We start from the raw sequence: 18,486 nt of genomic DNA on the forward strand, positions 1-18,486 counted from the left end.
ATTTCGTCTCTTTTGGCCTTGTTATGTGAGCCACTAGCCCTTGGTCCCCAGTTCTCTCTCTCGTATCTCTCTCTCAAACTCTCCTTTCTCTTTGAAGGAAAAAATGTTGTCCTAGCTAAAGAACATGTGAGAACATTTGAACAAATAAGCAAACTAATAATACTTTAAAGTAGGCATGCATTCAAAAACAATTCTAAAACCCATGACTTTCAAAACCTAGTGAATGGTGAACCAAAAAACTCTTTAACAAATTAAAGAAAAGAGAGAGTTTGAGTTTCATTACCCTTGAAGCTCATCCTTGTTTACACAAGGGATTCACTCAAGTGGAGGACCTTCAAGTCACCTCCTTTACTCCTTTAGATGGTTGCTTCTTTGCTTCTCCTTTACTCCTTGAGGATTTGAGGAGAGGAACTCCACCCAAAGTTTGGTGTCTCTAAGTCTCCACACCAAGGATGAGGTGTGAATATGAAATGGATGATTTAGAGGAAGGGCGATTGCTAGCTATTTTCCTTTATGTGTGGCCGGCCTCTTTGGAAGACAAAGAGAGAAAGAGTTTTGCTCTTTTGCCTCAAAAGAAAAACCCTAGTGAGAGAATGGCTATAAAAATGCCTTTATACCACCTCACATGTGAGTGGCAAACTTGCAATTAACCCAAGTTTGCTACCACTCACCCTATGGCCGGTTTTGACTTTGTATTTGAGTTAATTTCCATTTAGTTTTAGTTGTCACACAACTTAAACTCAACGGGCCTTGTGGACCAAAAACCCTTTTGGGCCCCAAGACCTAAAACTAACTTGAAAGCCCAATATGAACCTTTCGTATAATTAATTAACTAATTAATTAATCTTGACCATTCTCAATTAAATCATTTAATTTCTTATCTATCTCATTTATATTTCTTCATTTTCATCCTTACTCGGTGTACGATACATTAGGTTCCAATTAGCGAGGTAGTGGGCGATTGTTACTCATAACGATTGATTGTGAAGTGAGACTACATTTCAATTCTCCCTTTGATGAAGATTAGTGTTTGCTAATCTTCAGGGCTTCCACAAACCATGTGTGACACCTAGCAGTATGTCATGGCTACCCAAGCTAAATATAAGTGGTTGGAGAACCTATCCAGTTACAATTACAATGCAATACGGTCCTTCTAATACAATACTCTTGATCACATTGTTTAAGTGATAGTTTGTTTCATGTCTACTATCCAATGTGATACTTCTCTATATGATTCAATTGAATATGATTTGGAACAAATTTTCTAAGTCATATTCGTATGCTTTGGCCAAAGACTCCTGAATCATATATCAGAGTATTCTCCCTCCACCATGGAAGGTTAGAGATCCCTTGTTGTGCATTCATATTCCTACATGACTAGATAGCTTGATCGCAACAATGTCGTGGACACTCTCAATGGAATGCCTTTGACATGATCAAAGATGAAGGACCTAACCATTAGACATCTATGATGCCTTAGGCCAAATAACTAATTTGCATATTGCAACTTATGAGTTCTTACATGGCATGTAGGTTCGAACTCTCTTTTGATCGTAGTTCAGTGTACTCAATTACCTTTTAAGCAGCTATGTGTTTATCTCAGTGTCCAACACTAAATGACTTAAGACTAGTCATACTCACGCTTGAGTTAACATAACACATACTAACCCTAACAGATTGTCAATGCCCAATTGGCAATCCTATGGCTAGGAATGTTTTAGGAATGAACATAAGAAAAATATCTCGTTAATCCAACTTACTTAGATCACTTCTCTCTTAGATTAAATACATTCTTTGGATTCCCTTATTTCTTAAACACATAATATAATAAATAGTGATTAACAATAAGCTTTGCCCTTCATTAAACATATAATAGTTTAACACAATAAGTATTCCAAAAGCTATTACATCAAATGAGTGGCTTTATGGGCATACTTCCGACACTCTCTCCCTCCCTCACATGAAAAAGATGGAAAGATGGGTAAAAAGTATGCTTAAACAAAAAAGCTTACCCTTTAGTAAGAATGTTCATATCAAGAGGTGTGCATAAAATGAAATATGAAGGAAATGAATATGACCAACAAGGGAGAAGGGAAGAGGGTTGACTGACAGATTGAGGATAGCGATGGAACAAAAAAATTGCTAATGGTTGTAGAAGAAGATAGCACGTTAGTTACTTGTATAGTGTGGAGTTAAGAAGACAGTGTACATTAGAAGCATAACTAGACCAGGTTTGATGTGCTTTAAAATTTTTAAAAATTATCTTCTACATTTAAAGAGATTGAAAATATTTATATGATAATTATTAATTAATTAAAGGTACATTATAATTGTGACAACCCGTCCCAAATGTATATATTATTTTATCCTCGAGAGCGTGGAAATTTCTTTTATGCCCTTTAATCGTTGAGTGGTTTATGCTTTGGATTTGGACCAATCCTTTTTATTCCTAAGTATTTGGAACTTAAGACATTTGTTAGTTTTGTTTGGTGAAAAAACCTGGACCACACACTCCCACTCTCACACTTTCCCGTTGACTCTCTCTTCTCCTTCTCGGATTTTTTCCATTCGTCCATACGATTGTACGAACAAGCCTTCAACTCTCGTCATCTCTCACGGATCGAGGTTGTGGATGTTATTTTCGTGCTTCTTTCAAGCTCATGAGTCAAGTGGTAGTTTTGGTTAGACGTGAGGCCCTCGAAAACCCGAGAACCAAAAACCCCTGATGAGGTGCACAGTGACTCCGTCGTGATCGCGGAGGTTTCATCGAGTTTTAAGGTTCTAATGAGCCTTAGAACTTCTTCACGAAGCTCCGAGAATAATTTTGGAAGGTTTTAAACGTTGGGAAGCTCTGGTTTGGCAAGTTGCAAGGGTGACCGAAATATCGAAGGATTTTCTTGCGACTTTTCGTTTGTTTTAGGACTCTTAAGTGGTAAGAACTTGTTCCTTTCATCCTAAGCTTCATTTTGGTATAAGTTTCATGAATTTTGGTTGAGTTTTGACTGAGATATGAAGATTTGAAGATTTTCCAGTTTCCGCCAATCACAGCAACGACTGGCGCCGGACTCCGGCGAACAAAGGAAGAATGAGGCGAATATTCTGTCAAAGTTGATGGAATATTCTAACGGCGTCAAGTTTCTTTAACAACATATGCTTTTATTTAACGGAATATTCCCTAACGCCGTTAGGGAATCCATCAATGTGCCAAGCACGTGCCTACACGTGGGCGGCGCGTGAATGGTTGGAATTTTTTTCTAAAAATATGGAGATGTTCCTGAGGTTGACTAGGTCACGGTGATATATTCAAATACCCCAATTAAGCAATGTATGAGAAGTTATTACCTTGTTTTGTTTATATGCTTAAAAATAATGTTTAAATAGTTGTTTCACATATAGGTGAGACATATCCTGAGGACAATAGCAGTCAAGCAAGGCTCGGGGGTTACGACCCTTCTACATATTAGTGAGTGGGCTTTTGGTTTTAAGTATATATATACACTTAGTATTTTCCCAGAAAACTTAATTAAATGATTTAATACTTTGAAATGCCATGCAAATGCTCTCTAAGTCTAATTGTACATTAGTATGGTTATATATATATATATATATATATATATATATATATATATATTGTTGCTCGACGCTGTGGACGCTCAGGTAAGCTTCAGGTGAGTATATTGATGGTAGTAATGGTAATGAGTATATTAGTGCTGAGATGTATTTTAAGCTTATTATCTTGCACCCCGCTGTTAGTGCTCCACCCGATGACAAGGCCTAGCCTTCACGCAATCGTTCACCTCCCGCACCACATGCTCACCTTGGATCCAAGGCAGGTGTCAGCCTATCGTACAGACCACTTTAGGTGGTTCCAACTCGTATGTGACTTGCGATACTTCGCATAGCCTTCAAGTGACCGTAGCACTTGAGCGTACTTATTTACACCCAGCCTATTGTACAGACCACTTTAGGTGGTTCTGACTTATGTGCAGAGAATTAGTTGATGAGTTATAAATCCAGTCGTACAAGTCACGTTATGTGACTCCGGCTTGCATGCTATTTCATATTGATTTATTTCACACGGCTTACTTATTTCTTTTCTAGATTTGGCATAGTATATTCGATGGATTTGCTATTTTGAATATGATTTTGGGATATTATTGTATATGCTATTTTCTTGGAATTATATAGGTTTTATAGCGAGGGGTTACTATTTTTGATAGTGAAATGATTTTGAAAAGCTTTGTGTTTGCCCATTCACACTTTCTATTTTACGCCCCTCCAGGTTTTAGGTAAAAGTGCTCGTTAGTGGCTTACGAGGAATTCACGGCATCTTTGATAGATTTTCACTAATGTAGGACCATCATTGGTATTGTATAATTAGTATTTGTCATGTTGGACTGCACCTAGGATACCTACGATTTGGTATGTTTAGTTACACTTAATTTCGTCCTACATTTATTCTTATCTAATGTTTTAGTCAGTTTGGTTTTTATTTATTCGCATTTCTTTATATCATTATTCTTTCATATTGCGCACATGGTTACGTCACCCTTATGTGACGGCCAGCATACCTCAATCTACGTCGGGGTGTGTCAGTTTGGTATCAGAGCCTAGGTTTGGCAGTCCTGCATATCTTGTGAATATTCTAATGATCTTGGTGACTTCTGTCAGAACTATGTCGCCTTATAGAGAGCCACGTCTTTCAGCTGAGCCTAGTTTCCCTAATATTGCTCAGTTAGGGGAAGCTATAGCTAATGTCATTTAGTCTTCGCTTCATCCTCCCCAAATGACACTTCTAGAGACTGTGTATAATATGAAGTTGAATGATTTCATGGGTAATGAAAGACATGAATGAGCAGAGCGGTGGCTCAATCATATTGAGAAGACTTTCAATGTGATAGAGAGTTAGGGGAGTCTTCCTTCTGATAAGTGGGTCGAGATGACTACTTGGTTTTTAGGTCCGGAACCTGCATCTTGGTGGAGACAGGAGTCTTATCAGTTACCACCAGAGGAAACTACTGATTGGGAAATTTTTAAGCAGTTATTTCAGAAGAGATTCATTTCTCCAGAGTATATAAATCTTAAGAAGCAAGAATTCACGCACCTAAAGTAAGGGAAATATGATAGCTAATGAGTACTACATGAGGTTTACTGATTTGTCTCGCTATGATCCGGAGGTGGCTGCTAATCCGGGTGAGATGCTTTGTCGTTTCAGGTTGAGTACTCGAAAGAAATGGCATTTTATGGTGACCACGACTCCTTGTGCTACTTACCAGGAGTTTTATGAGATTTTGCTACGGGTTGAAGATTAAGAAAATATGCCTAATGAGAGCGAAAAGGAAAACGATAACCAAAAGAAGAAAGATGATAAAGATAAGGATCAATCATCTCAGGGACCTCATAAGACTCAAAGTTTTAAGAGAAGTGGTGCTAGTTCTAGTTCTTCTAACGGAGGTATGAGTTCCACTGGGCAAATGAGAGGTGGTAGATTTTCTGGATGTCCTCGTTTTTAGAGGCAGAGAGATTTTGGTGGTTCTAGTGGTTATGGTAGTCCGTTTTGTCGTAGATGTAATAGTCGACATTTTGGGAAGTGCAGGCAAGGTAGTAGAGGATGTTTTATCTGTGGTCAATTGGGGCATAGGGCTATGCATTGTCCTCAGAATCAATAGAGGCCCCAGCAGCCTTCTTTACCACCACAAGTGCCGATCCAGCAAGTTTCAGGACCTAGTGGTTATCAGACGGGTCATAGAGGTGCTTATCATTACCAGGGCGATGTAGCTCCTTATTCTGCATGGCAATATCAATACCTACAGGACCCGTATCAGCAGAGTGGTTATTCTCAGTATTCTGGAGGTTGTATGCCATATCCGCCATATTCAGCTAATGGATCACAATGGTACCCTGGAGGATAATCCCAGCACCTGAAGCTTGCTTCTAGTAGTGCATGATCATCGAGGCAGTCTAATCAGCTAGTCCAGGGGCGTAATGTGCAATGTCATAATGGTCAGGCTAGTAGAGGTCGTGGAGGTTGACAGTAGGCTCAGGGACGTATTCACCACATGACATTGCAGGACATTAAGAATAATCTTGATTTGATCATGGGTACGTTGAATATTCTTGGTCATTTTGCCGAGTATTAATTGATTATGGTGCTACGCATTTTGTTATTTCTCATACGTTTGCTCAGTTGACTCAACCTCATCCCACACCTCTATGGTATGATTTAGAGTTTGCTATGCCTAGAGGGGAGAGATGTTATGTTAGTTGTGTATATTCAGAATTCAGAATGTCCCATGTTAGTGGAGGATGTAGTTATGTCAACTAATCTCATCCCGTTAGATATTGTTGATTTTGATGTGATTTTGGGCACATATTGTGCCAATATAGATTGCTACGGGAAATCAGTTACTTTTCACCGTCTTAGATTGCCTGAGGTTACATTTGTGGGCGAGCGTAGTGGGGTGAGGCATGGTGTTACTTATGCCATAAGAGCTAAAAGGTTGTTAGAGAAAGGTTGTCAGGGATATTTGGCTCATGTGGTGTTGAATGATAATACTCGTACTAGTGTGACGAATGTTTGAGTGGTCAGGCATTTTCCCGACGTATTCCCTGATAATTTACCTAGATTGCCACCAGACTGAGACGTGGAGTTCACCATTGATTTACTTTCAGGTACATATCCTATATCTTTAACTCCTTATCGAATGGCTCCTGCTGAATTAAGGGAATTGAAGATTTAGTTGCAGGAATTAGTTGATAAAGGTTTTATTCAGCCTAGTACTTCACCCTGGGGGGGCTCCGGTGTTATTTGTAAGGAAGAAAGATGGGACTTTGAGGCTATGTATTGATTATAGGCAATTAAATCGGGTAACGATTAAAAACCATTATCCATTGCCGCGTATAGATGATTTATTTGATCAGCTTATGGGCACCTGTGTGTTTTCTAAGATTGATTTGAGATCTAGTTATTATCAATTGAAGTGAGGATGTCCCTAAGACGGCTTTTAGGACTCGATATGATCATTATGAGTTTCTTGTGATGCCATTCGGGTTGACTAAAGCACTTGCAACTTTTATAGATTTGATTAATTGAGTATTCCAGCAATATTTAGACAGGTTTGTCATTGTCTTTATTGACGATATTCTGGTGTACTCTAAGTCTAAATCAGAGCATGTTCGACATCTCACTTTAGTGTTGAAAAAATTAAGGAAACACCAGTTGTATGCTAAGTTTAGCAAGTGCCAATTTTGGCTAGATCAAGTGGTATTTTTGGGACATGTTATATCAGCTCAAGGTATTATGGTGGATCCTCAAAAGGTAGCAGCTGTTGAAAATTGGGAGCAACCACGAGCCGTCACTGAGGTACGGAGTTTTCTTGGCCTAGCTAGTTTTTATAGACGATTTGTTAATGATTTTTCAGTTATTGCATTACCCCTGACGAGGTTAACCAAAAAGGAAGTTAAGTTGAAGTGGGATGATAATTGTGAGCAAAGTTTCTAGCAGGTGAAATATTGTCTCACTCATACACCTGTTTTAGCACTTCCAAATGATAATGGTAACTTTGAGATTTACAATGATGCTTCCTTGAATGGTCTGGGATGTGTGTTGATGCAGCATGGTAGGGTGATTGCTTATGAAGGAAGGAAGAATGTTTGTGCCAAATAATGCAGAATTAAAGAAAGAAATTCTTGATGAAGCACATGTATCGGCGTATGCAATGCATCCTGAAGGTACTAAAATGTATCATATTATTTGACCATTTTATTATTGGCCAATTATGAAAAGGGAAATTGCTGAGTATGTGAGTAGGTGTGCCATTTGTTAACAAGTCAAAGCTGAGAGGAAAAAGCCATTTGGATTGATGTAGCCACTTCACATGCCACAATGGAAATGGGAAGATATTACTATGGATTTTGTGTACAAGCTTCCTCGTACAAAAAATGGTTATGATGGCATTTAGGTGATAGTTGATCGGCTTACTGAGTTAGCGCATTTTATTCCTGTAAGGGAGAAATATTCATTAAGTCGATTAACTGAATTGTTCATATAGAAGATTGTTAAGTATCATGGAGTTCCGGTTAGTATTATCTCAGATCGGGATCCTAGGTTCACTTCTAAGTTTTGGATGGCATTTCAGGAGGCTCTTGGTTCGAGGTTACTTTATAATACGTCGTATGACAGACGGGCAATTTGAGAGGACTATTCAGACATTAGAGGATATGCTGAGATCTTCGGTATTGCAGTTTGGTGACGCCTCGCATCAGCGGTTAGATTTGATGGAGTTTGCATATAATAATAGCTACCATTTGAGTATTGGTATGTCACCTTTAGGCACTTTATGGCAAGTCTTGTCGTACTCCTATGTGTTGGTCAGAGGTTGGTGAAAGAGTTTTAGTGGGCCGTGAGATTATAGAGGAGACTACTCAGAATATTCAGGTAATTAAGTCTAACCTAAAAGCGGCCCAGGATCATCAGAAGAGTCTAGCAGACAGACATGCCACTGATCGAGTGTATAAAGTTGGTGATTGGGTGTTTTTGAAGCTATCACCGTGGAGAGGTGTATTGCGGTTCGGGAAAAAGGGTAAGCTAAGTCCTAGGTACATCGGACCGTATCAGATCACCGAGCGAGTCGGTGAGGTTGCTTACAAGCTCGAGTTGCCTCCAAAGTTGTCTAAAGTGCACAATGTGTTCCATGTTTCTATGCTTCGTCATTATGTTTATGATCCATCACATGTGATATCTCTTCAACCATTGGAAATTAATCCAAATTTGACTTATGATGAGGAACCAGTGACAATTTTGAATTGGAAAGATAAGGTTCTGAGGAATAAGACCGTGCAATTAGTGAAAGTTTTGTAAAGGAATCATTCAGTGGATAAGGCTACCTGGGAGATAGAGGATCATATGTAGGAAATGTATCCATGCTTGTTTTACGGTTATTAGTGGTTGTACATTATTATATGGAATTTTGGGGGTGAAATTTTCTTAAGGGGGGTAGGTTGTGACAGCCTATCCCGAATGTATATATTATTTTATCCTCGAGAGCTTGGAAATTTCTTTTATGCCCTTTAATCGTTGAGTTGTGTTATGTGGTTTATACTTTGGATTTGGACCAATCCTTTTTATTCCTAAGTATTTGGAACTTAAGACATTTGTTAGTTTTGTTTGGTGACAAAACCTGGACCACACACTCACACTTTCACACTCCCCCGTTGACTCTCTCTCTTCTCCTTCTCGAATTTTTTCCATTCGTCCGTACAATTGTATGGACAAGCCTTCAACTCTCGTCATCTCTCACGGATCGAGGTTGTGGGTGTTAATTTCGTGCTTCTTTCAAGCTCAGGAGTCGAATGGTAGTTTTGGTTGGACGTGAGGCCCTCGAAAACCCGAGAACCAAAAACCCCCGATGAGGTGCACAATGACTCTGTCGTGATCGCGGAGGTTTCATCGAGTTTCAAGGTTCTAGTAAGCCTTAGAACTTCTTCACGAAGCTCAGAGAAGAATTTTGAAAGGTTTTGAATGTCGGGAAGCTCGGGTTTGGCGAGTTGCAGGGGTGACCAAAATATCGAAGAATTTTCTTGCTACTTTCCGTTTGTTTTATGACTCTTAAGTGGTAAGAACTTGTTCCTTTCATCCTAAGCTTCATTTTGGTATAAGTTTCATGAATTTTGGTTAAGTTTTGACTGAGATATGAAGATTTGAAGATTTTCCAGTTTCCGACGATCGCAGCGGCGACCGGCGTCGGACTCCGGCGAACTAAAGAAGTAGGAGGTGAATATTCCGTCAAAGTTGATGGAATATTCTAACGGCGTCAGGTATCTTTAATGGCATATGCTTTTATTTAACAGAATATTCCCTAACGTCGTTAGGGAATTCGTCAATGTGCCAAGCATGTGCCTGCGCGTGGGCAGCGCGTCTGGCCGTGCCTTGGCTGGCGCGTGAGTGGTCGGAAAATTTTTCTAAAAATATGGGGATGTTCCTGAGGTTGAGTAGGTCACGGTGGTATATTCAAATACCCAATTAAGCAATGTATCAGAAGTTATTGCCTAGTTTTGTTTATGTGCTTAAAAATAACATTTAAATAGTTGTTTCGTATATAAGTGAGACTATCCTGAGGACAAGCATAGTCAAGCAAGGCTCGGGGGTTACGACCTTTCTACATATCAATGAGTGGGCTTTTGGTTTTCAGTATATATATATACACATACATACATACATACTTGGTATTTTCCCAAAAAACTTAATTAAATGGTTTAATACTTTGAAATGCCATGTCAAATGCTCTCTAAGTCTAATTATACATTAGTATATATATATATATATATATATATATATATTGTTGCTCGACGCTGCGGATGCTCAGGTAAGCTTCAGGTGAGTATATTGATGGTAGTTATGGTAGTGAGTATATTAGTGCTGAGATGTATTTTGAGCTTATTATCCTGCACCCCGGTGTTAGTGTTCCGCTCGAGGACATGGCCTAGCCTTCATGTGATCGTTCACCTCTCGCACCACACGCTCACCTTGGATCCAAGGCAGGTGCCAGCCTGTCATACAGACCACTTTAGGTGGTTTCGACTCGTAGTTGACTTGTGATACTTTGCACAGCCTTCATGTGACCGTAGCACTTGAGCGTACTTATTTACACCCAGCCTGTCGTATATACCACTTTAGGTGGTTCCGACTTGTGTGCAGAGAATTAGTTGATGAGTTATAGATCCAGCCTTACAGGTCACGTTATGTGATTCTGGCTTGCATGCTATTTCATATTGATTTATTTCACCTAGCTTACTTATTTCTTGTTTAGATTTGACATGGTATATTCGGTGGATTTGCTATTTTGAATATGATTTTGGGATATTATCGTATATGCTATTTTCTTGGAATTATACAGGTTTTACAACGAGGGGTTACTACTTTAGATAGTGAAATGATTTTGAAAAGTTTTGTTTTTGCCCACTCACATTTTCTGTTTTGCGCCTCTCCAGGTTTTAGGTAGGAGTGCTCGTTAGTGGCTCACGAGGAATTCACGACAGCTCTGACAGATTTTCACTAATGTAGGACCATCCTTGGTATTGTATAATTAGTATTTGTCCTGCTGGACTGCACCTAGGATACCTACGCTCTGGTTATGTTTAGTTACACTTAATTTTGTCCTGCACTTATTCTTATCTAGTGTTTTAGTCAGTTTGGTTTTTATTTATTCGCATTTCTTTATATCGTTATTCTTCCGCATTGCGCACATGGCTACGTCATCCTCATATGACGGCCAACATGCCTCAATCTAGGTCGGGGTGTGTCAATAATGGCAAATCATGTAATATTGCATTAATAAATGTTAGTTATAAAATATGTGACACCTTAATTGTAAGAAGGATATTTAGTCAAATTTATATATAAAAAAAAAAGGTAAATGTTTAATCTAAAAACTTCAAAAACGAAACCCCAATATCAAAACTCATGAGATCTGATTCTTTTCATTCCAAAGCCCCTTTTTCGAATCAGGATCCTCTCCTGAGCAGTCCCTAGGGATCCTAGGGATCCCGCAATCTTGTCCGTTCATTTTATATCGTGCGGTCAGTTTTTGTTAGGTACTATTCATATTTGAATTTTAAAATTAAAATTTTAAATAATGTCTGACCGCACGATATACGATGAACGGACATGATTGCGGGATCCCTAGGATCCCTAGGGAACTGCTCAGGAGAGGATCCTGATTCCCCTTTTTCTATCTACCAAATCCATGAATCCATCTTTCTTCCCAATAATACCCTTGTTACTCTTTGTAAATCACAACAATCCGGAAAAGTTGGACCCACACTTGCATCAAACGCTCACTCCCTCACTCACTCTTCCTCAAAGGCGCAGGAAAAGCCCAGCTCATCGCTTCAAGCAATGCCACTCCCTCCGTCGAGCTCCAGCCAAAGATCCCCTACCAAAATGCTCGAGCGCGTCCTCTCCTCGCGCCGATACGCGCCGTACGCGGACGAATCCGCCGCTGAAAATGACGCTGTCGCCGACGAGTCCAAGACCAAGAAGCACCTGCCCATCTCCTTCTTCACCACCCGAATCACCAACTACTTGACTCGAACCGGACCCGTCTGGCCCTGCCTCCTGGTCCTCGCCTTCGTCCTCCTTCTAATATTCTCCCTCATCTTCAACTCCCGGAGATTCGTCTGCGTCTCGCCTTACGACCCGGTTTCTCGTACCGGCTTCTTCGGGTTCGATGGCCTCGAATCGGATTTCGGATCCCTCGGCGTGCCTTGGTGTAAGTATATCCGGGTCGGATCTCATTTCTCTAAAATTCTCATTCTTTAGGCACAAATTGAACGATCTGAGTTAATTTTGCTGTTGGTGTAGAAATCAGATCGAGGGTTTTGGTATAACTTTTGGTTTTTTTTTTTTAATTAAAATTAAATGAAAAATGTAGAATTTCTGATAGCTGAGTAAATTTGGAAGCTTGGAATGAATTTCAAACATTTGACCATTTGGGTTTCTAATAAAAGCTGGAAAATTTAGCTTTGTTAAGTTTACTTAGTGCACAGTAAAATTCAGGTTAGCTTCAATAAGTTTATGATTCAAGGGAATTGCAATTTTTATATTTCGCTTTCGATTCTAGTCGATATGAGATATGTGGGTACTACAACCATTTCTATATGTTTTAGGCAATTGTAGTAGTTGTTAATGATCGAATTAAAGTTAGGGTTCTTTTTTTTTTTTGCCAGACTACATAATAGAAAATCTGATTAAGGTTAGGGTTTTATGCATTAAATTTGGTGACCAATGCCTATGTTAGTCCCAATTGCTCAATGTTTTATGGATTTCGGTAGTATGTGGACCATGATGGGTTCTTTATGAAGTGAATGTAGGGATTTTTGAGTTCTTTTATTTGGTTATAATTCCTTGTTTTCGTTGTGAGATCCCTGGGTTCGTGCCCTCGTTTGATTCTTATAATGTTATCCTTGGCAAAAGGCAGATCGAAACACGGAAAAGCAGTTGAATGGACAACTAAGGATTTAATCAAGGGCTTGGAAATGTTTGTACCTATTTACGAAACCCGACCGATAAAAAACAACATGTACGGGATGGGTTTTGACCACAGCTTTGGGCTCTGGTTCATTGCCCAGTGGCTGAAGCCAGATCTAATGATTGAGAGTGGCGCTTTCAAGGGTCATTCCACTTGGGTTTTGCGACAAGCGATGCCAGACACGCCAATTATTACCCTCACACCCAAGCATCCTGGGAAGTTTCTAAAGAAGGGGCCTGCATATGTTGATGGAAACTGCACTTACTTTACTGGAAAAGATTTTGTGGATTTTGGAAATGTTGATTGGGGAAAAGTGATGAAGAAACATGGGATTACTGATCTGAGCCGTGTTCTTATTTTTTTCGATGATCATCAGAATGAATTGAAAAGGTACTAACAATATCACAATGTAATCTTGCTCCTTCATCTCGTTATTGCATGGCCACTGGAATTGTCGATTGCCAACTGCTGACTCATCATATTTTTATTATATGCTCTGGCAAGCAGAGTAAAGCAGGCTCTGAAAGCTGGTTTTCGGCACATAATATTTGAGGATAATTATGATACTGGAACAGGAGATCATTATTCCTTACGGCAGATATGTGATCAATCCTATATAAGAGGTGCATGCTCTGTTATCCTTCATTTTTTTAAGTCTATTTGTTCGTCATATGCTTTATGTTGATGAAATGCATTCTTACCTTCTTTCCTACTGAAGCCCAAAGTAACTTTAGTTAATGTTCTATGGATTGAATTACTGGTGGATCGTTTTGTCAAATTAAAAACCATTGTAGTATAAGACTCGGTGTGGTGCCAAATCTTTTAACTCATTTGATCAAAATGTGTGTTTTACTTCGGTTTATTGGTTTAATAGTTTTTGGTTTGTTTCCCCATAGAATTCCTTTATGAACTGTTGCCATGGTTTATTGCTCCAACTAGTAATCCTCGTAGTTTCTTTTGGTTGCTTTAGGAGGTGGTCACAGCTGCTTTAAAGACAGTGATGAAGCTAGGATTAGGTCAAAAAGGAAGAAGTTCTGGGAGAAAGCAGTGGATATTGAAGAACTTTGTGGGGCGGGTGAAGCATGGTGGGGTGTTAGAGGATACATGCATGATAACTTTACTAAAAGTAGTAAGAAGATATCGTATTCAGAACATTTTCAGAATAGCCGGTTTGTGGAATCAATTCTTGATGTTTACTGGGAGGTTCCACCAGTGGCAGGTCCGTCCCTCACTCATCAAACTAGATACGATCCTGCTCGTGCCGTAACTCCTATTGTCGAAGATGGCCGATATGGCTTATTCAATCGACTTGGCTTAACCAGACTCGACACGTCTGTATTTAATGGATATACTCAGATGGTTTACCTTGAGATATCAAAACAGTAATTTTTGAGCTGTCTAGATTCAGAGACGTTGTTTAGCTTTCAGTAGTTTGTTCATATTATGCAATATGCATGCAGTTTTCTCATAGCTTTCCGGCTCGTGTATTTCCTTTGAAGTTTTTTGTCTTTCATGGTCGACAATGGTTAATTTGTGGAATCAATCCGAGCAATGATTGTTCTGTACTAGTATCATGCCACAGCGGAACCGATTTGGCTCGTTTTCAGCTGTCCAGCAACTGATTCGATTAACTTGTCTGTTGTAATACTTATAAATTCAATTAATTCCAAGTTTCTTTGTTTCAGTAGCATGTTCCTTAACCTTATGTCAAATTCAATTTATTTATTTTTTCCAATTTATATATTTTTATTCGAGCAGCATTCTAATCTAATCTTAACTATAAACTATAGGGTGGGGAATTCGAACTTCCATCTTATCGTTCCAAACAAACCCAAATCAGTTCCCTTCCGACTAACAATTACCAAAAAAAAAAAAAAAAACTCGGTTTCAAAAATCATTGGAGGAACTTATCCGTACAATTGTTCTTAAGAGAAGAAACTGGAAGAGATTTGCAAGCAGCAAAGATCATTTACACAGTAATTCGAATATGTGGTACATGTAAGAGGGAAAAACAGCAACAGCAAACACATAATCTGGACGTCTCCAGCGAAAACTTTCTAACTAATCGGAAAATTTCCAGTCCGTAAAGACAAAAACTAGGATTCTATCAAACATACTTAGGACTCTGCAACAAGCACCCGACTTTGAGTCCATTTTGATGCTCTGGAGAATGCTATTTCCAGCTGGTACGGTTCATGTTAGTTGCGGTTCTTGCACTTCCCCGCGGCCCTTGGAGCTGCAAACAAGAACAGTGGTCAGCTTAATTACAATCTGACTTATAGCAATCCCGAGATTAGAACATGGAAGGAAGCGAAAATACCACCAAATTCCTTCTAGTCATAACCAACAACTGATCAAAGTTAGAACATACCTAGTCCGATTGCTTCAGAACCTTTCATGATCCTCAGCCTCCTACAGGTCTCAGTGAACATCCTGTCACACACACACACTGATCAGATGAGAACATATGAACATCTGAAGATGTTAACAGTCACTGACGGTAAAAATTGAGACCCGATCAATTGGAACGTAACAACCACGTCATGTATCTGATTGAAGGTAATTGCAATTCAATCAGCTAGATAATTTCAATTTTTGAACACTACTCATGCGATTAAGTTCAAATAGCCATAACACAGTGTTCATACAGAACAGTTAAAAACGTACTGCCAAGGAACATCGCCAACAAGCATCCAGTCATCATCCTTGTCCTCGTAAGTCAGAACAAATTCAGAACCATTGAGAAGATCCATCAATCGACTCGCACTCAGACCATCTCGCTCTGGAAGTCCATTAGAACTGCACTGCCCTGAATCACAGATAATCACAACCTTAAGCAAAGACGCATCTGATTTACTTTAAACACCGTATAAAACATTTAATACACCCTAATGCAGTCTCACTGCTCGCCAGCTAGTTTCGTTCTGGTACTAGCCTATTAAAACACCAAACTTAAGTTAATTTCTGGATCAAACCGTACTGGACAGGCATTGTACACCAAACTAAGTCGCGGTATAACTCAGTCTGCATGTGCATGCCTGCCTGCACACAAGAGAAAAAGAGAGAGACAGAGAGAGAAGAGTACCAATGTTGAAGCAGCTAAACATCTTCTCCAGAGCCATGGAAAGTTCAGTGTAGTTGTTGTAGGTTTTAAGGTCAACTTTTCGCAGGTATGGAGCGCCGTCCATGCTAATCTTCACATAAAGGCACCCGGACCCTTGTTTGCCCGCAGCGTCATCGTTGTTTTTCGCCAGATTAGAGGCCATGGAATTCTTCCGAAATGATCGAATTGGGGGCCATCCTACCACCTGTGCCCTGCTACAAGTGTAAGAATTAATTGCTAAGCTTACAAGTTATTACAAAGGGAGAAGATTAGCAGATAAATTAACATTTTTCAAATGAATCGCTTTATTCTGAATGCTCTTGATGCAGAAAACATTAGGAATCAAATTGCAGGATGGTAAAACTTTCAACCGCAAAAGGAAAAATAAAGTACAACAAGTTCAGGGGAAAAAACCAAGAAAACATCTAAGGGAACGACCAAATGAGTTCATATACAAATATTAGAGATGGATTTTTGTCCAAGTCTTATTAAACATTGTTGTCCTCAACACCAAAAAAATATTCTCAGTTAGACCTGTGACTTCCTAACGAGGAAAGTAAAAATTTGAGGATTATTTAATAACTATTTTGTGTTTAGTTTTTAGCAAGATTTTAAAAGAGGCTAGGTCCTAGTGGGACGACAGGTTAGGGCCTAGCGCCTAGGCGGCTAGACAGAGATCTAGGCGAACTAGGCAGATTGAATAAATTTATTATATATCGTATAAATAAATGTCAACTTATACTTAAAAAATACATAATTTCATTGGAATATAAACGGTAAAACAAAATGACATATAGATTATAAAGTATTAGAACATAATGAAATCATGGTGAACACGCATATAATGTGTGTTCATCTCTAAGTATTTAGCAAGTCTCTTAAAATTTATTGAAAGAAAAAAATAGAAAACGAAAGTTATGTATTTTCTAAATGAGAATCCCAACCTAGGCTAGGTGCTTAAGAAGTCTAGGTGGACGCCTAAATAGGTCTAGACACTCTTTCTTAATTTTCAAATGCTCAAGAATTAATCGGAACAATAACCAACCGTCTAACACCTAGGTGAAGATTTTTAGAACAATGATTTTTAGATTTTAGTTTCATTTTTGTGTTAGATAAAGAGAATAAATACATGAGATATTTTTGTTTTGATTCACTCTTATTTATTTCTTCTCCTCCCTCCAATTACACTTATTTGTTCCCCATTTTCTCGTACTTCAAGCACAAAAGTGAAAATAACAAACTAATAATAAAATAGTTATCAAAGGAGCACGAAATTTTGTTTCTTTTTATTGTTGTTGAATCAAATTTCTCAGAAATAAAAATTAACCCAGCAAACACAAACAATTAAGAAGGGAGTAAAAAGGTTAAAAAACAGAAAAGCTTACTTGCAAGAAGGAGAAGCAGCAGCATGATCAGAGGCCTGAGTGTTCTTCTTCTCCAACTGAGCTGCTGGCTTTGGCGACAGAGGAACAGAAGAAACCTCCTTCTTGGCTAATGGAGAACCCAAGACAGCCGCTTTACCCACATCAACCTCAGATCCATTAGTCATGGTAAAAGCCCATTTCTCAGAACACCCATCAATGGCGTCAGAGAATCCCCTTTTTGCCCCTGACACAGGGTTCTTTGGAGGGTTTGGAGAAAATCCAGTTGGCTTGTTATTCTCCTCCAAATCTTTCCCAAAAATTGAGACCCCAAGTCCAAGCCCTGATGGTTTTTTTCTGTCAGGAGAGTGGGACCCAGGCAGGCCAAGCCTGAGCTCAGTCTCCTTGAGGTTGATGGCGGAGGAAGTGGAAGATGAAATCTTCTCAGAGCTTCTTTCCATTGGAGAAGATGAAGTCTCTGTTAGGCCTATGTAATCATGCTCCAGGGGCCTAGACATCAAGTTTTTTCAACCAATTTTTTACCTCAAAGTATCAGACTTTGTGAGAGAAGTGAATGAACTCAAGAGAAGTTCTAGAGAGAGAGAGAGAGAGAGAGAGAGAGAGAGAGGGAGTAGGCAGAGTGTCTGGTTAAGCTGGTTTTTGTTGAGGCAGAAAGGAAGCTTCTTTTAAGCCTTTCTGCAGCTGCATTATTCTTTTCCATTTTATTAAGGAATTAACTTGGTTGCGGAACAATTCAGCAGCCAAGTCTTATTCTTTTATTAAAAACTCTCTGAACCTTTTTCTTCATATCGCAGTTTGCAACAATGATGAAAGTAATTTTATATATTTGTTGTTTAATTAAAAATAGAAAAGGTTTCTTTCAATGGACTATCATAGTACCAATTCTGTTTAATTATACACTCATGCTTACTCCCTTTTTTGGCAATTTAGATTTAATTCATGATGCTATTCAAAAAATTATACTTGTATTATT

The 18,486-nt window shown here is 39.0% G+C and overlaps 2 protein-coding genes across 3 annotated transcripts; one reads left to right on the plus strand and one right to left on the minus strand.

Moving 5' to 3' along the window:
• Nucleotides 1-11,778: 11,778 nt before the first annotated feature.
• Nucleotides 11,779-14,712, plus strand: LOC126634436 (uncharacterized). Its single transcript, XM_050304951.1, has 4 exons — nt 11,779-12,269; nt 12,974-13,418; nt 13,536-13,651; nt 13,999-14,712. The coding sequence occupies exons 1-4, from the start codon at nt 11,897-11,899 to the stop codon at nt 14,412-14,414; spliced, it is 1,350 nt and encodes a 449-aa protein (XP_050160908.1). The 5' UTR covers nt 11,779-11,896; the 3' UTR covers nt 14,415-14,712.
• Nucleotides 14,713-14,913: 201 nt separating this feature from the next.
• Nucleotides 14,914-18,240, minus strand: LOC126634437 (auxin-responsive protein IAA21-like). 2 transcript variants are annotated; one of them, XM_050304952.1, is made up of 5 exons: nt 17,517-18,240; nt 16,114-16,346; nt 15,696-15,837; nt 15,400-15,461; nt 14,914-15,264 (listed from the first exon to the last, which is right to left on the minus strand). In XM_050304952.1, the coding sequence occupies exons 1-5, from the start codon at nt 18,008-18,010 to the stop codon at nt 15,227-15,229; spliced, it is 969 nt and encodes a 322-aa protein (XP_050160909.1). In that variant the 5' UTR covers nt 18,011-18,240; the 3' UTR covers nt 14,914-15,226. The 2 variants fall into 2 exon arrangements, with proteins under 2 accessions (XP_050160909.1, XP_050160910.1); XM_050304953.1 differs by having other exon boundaries at nt 16,114-16,343; nt 17,517-18,237.
• Between the last annotated feature and the right edge of the window lie 246 nt (nt 18,241-18,486).

The sequence above is a fragment of the Malus sylvestris genome, chromosome 9, assembly GCF_916048215.2.
Source record: "Malus sylvestris chromosome 9, drMalSylv7.2, whole genome shotgun sequence".
Lineage (NCBI taxonomy): Eukaryota > Viridiplantae > Streptophyta > Magnoliopsida > Rosales > Rosaceae > Malus > Malus sylvestris.

Coding starts and splice junctions, on each gene's coding strand:
- LOC126634437 (XM_050304952.1), bottom strand. CDS start 18,010: ATGTCTAGGCCCCTGGAGCATGATTACATAGGCCTAACAGAGACTTCA. Junction 16,347..17,516: donor GCTGCTTCTCCTTCTTGCAA/GTAAGCTTTTCT, acceptor TTACACTTGTAG/CAGGGCACAGGTGGTAGGAT. Junction 15,265..15,399: donor TTCTGAAGCAATCGGACTAG/GTATGTTCTAAC, acceptor TCTTGTTTGCAG/CTCCAAGGGCCGCGGGGAAG.
- LOC126634436 (XM_050304951.1), top strand. CDS start 11,897: ATGCCACTCCCTCCGTCGAGCTCCAGCCAAAGATCCCCTACCAAAATG. Junction 12,270..12,973: donor ATCCCTCGGCGTGCCTTGGT/GTAAGTATATCC, acceptor CCTTGGCAAAAG/GCAGATCGAAACACGGAAAA. Junction 13,652..13,998: donor TGATCAATCCTATATAAGAG/GTGCATGCTCTG, acceptor TGGTTGCTTTAG/GAGGTGGTCACAGCTGCTTT.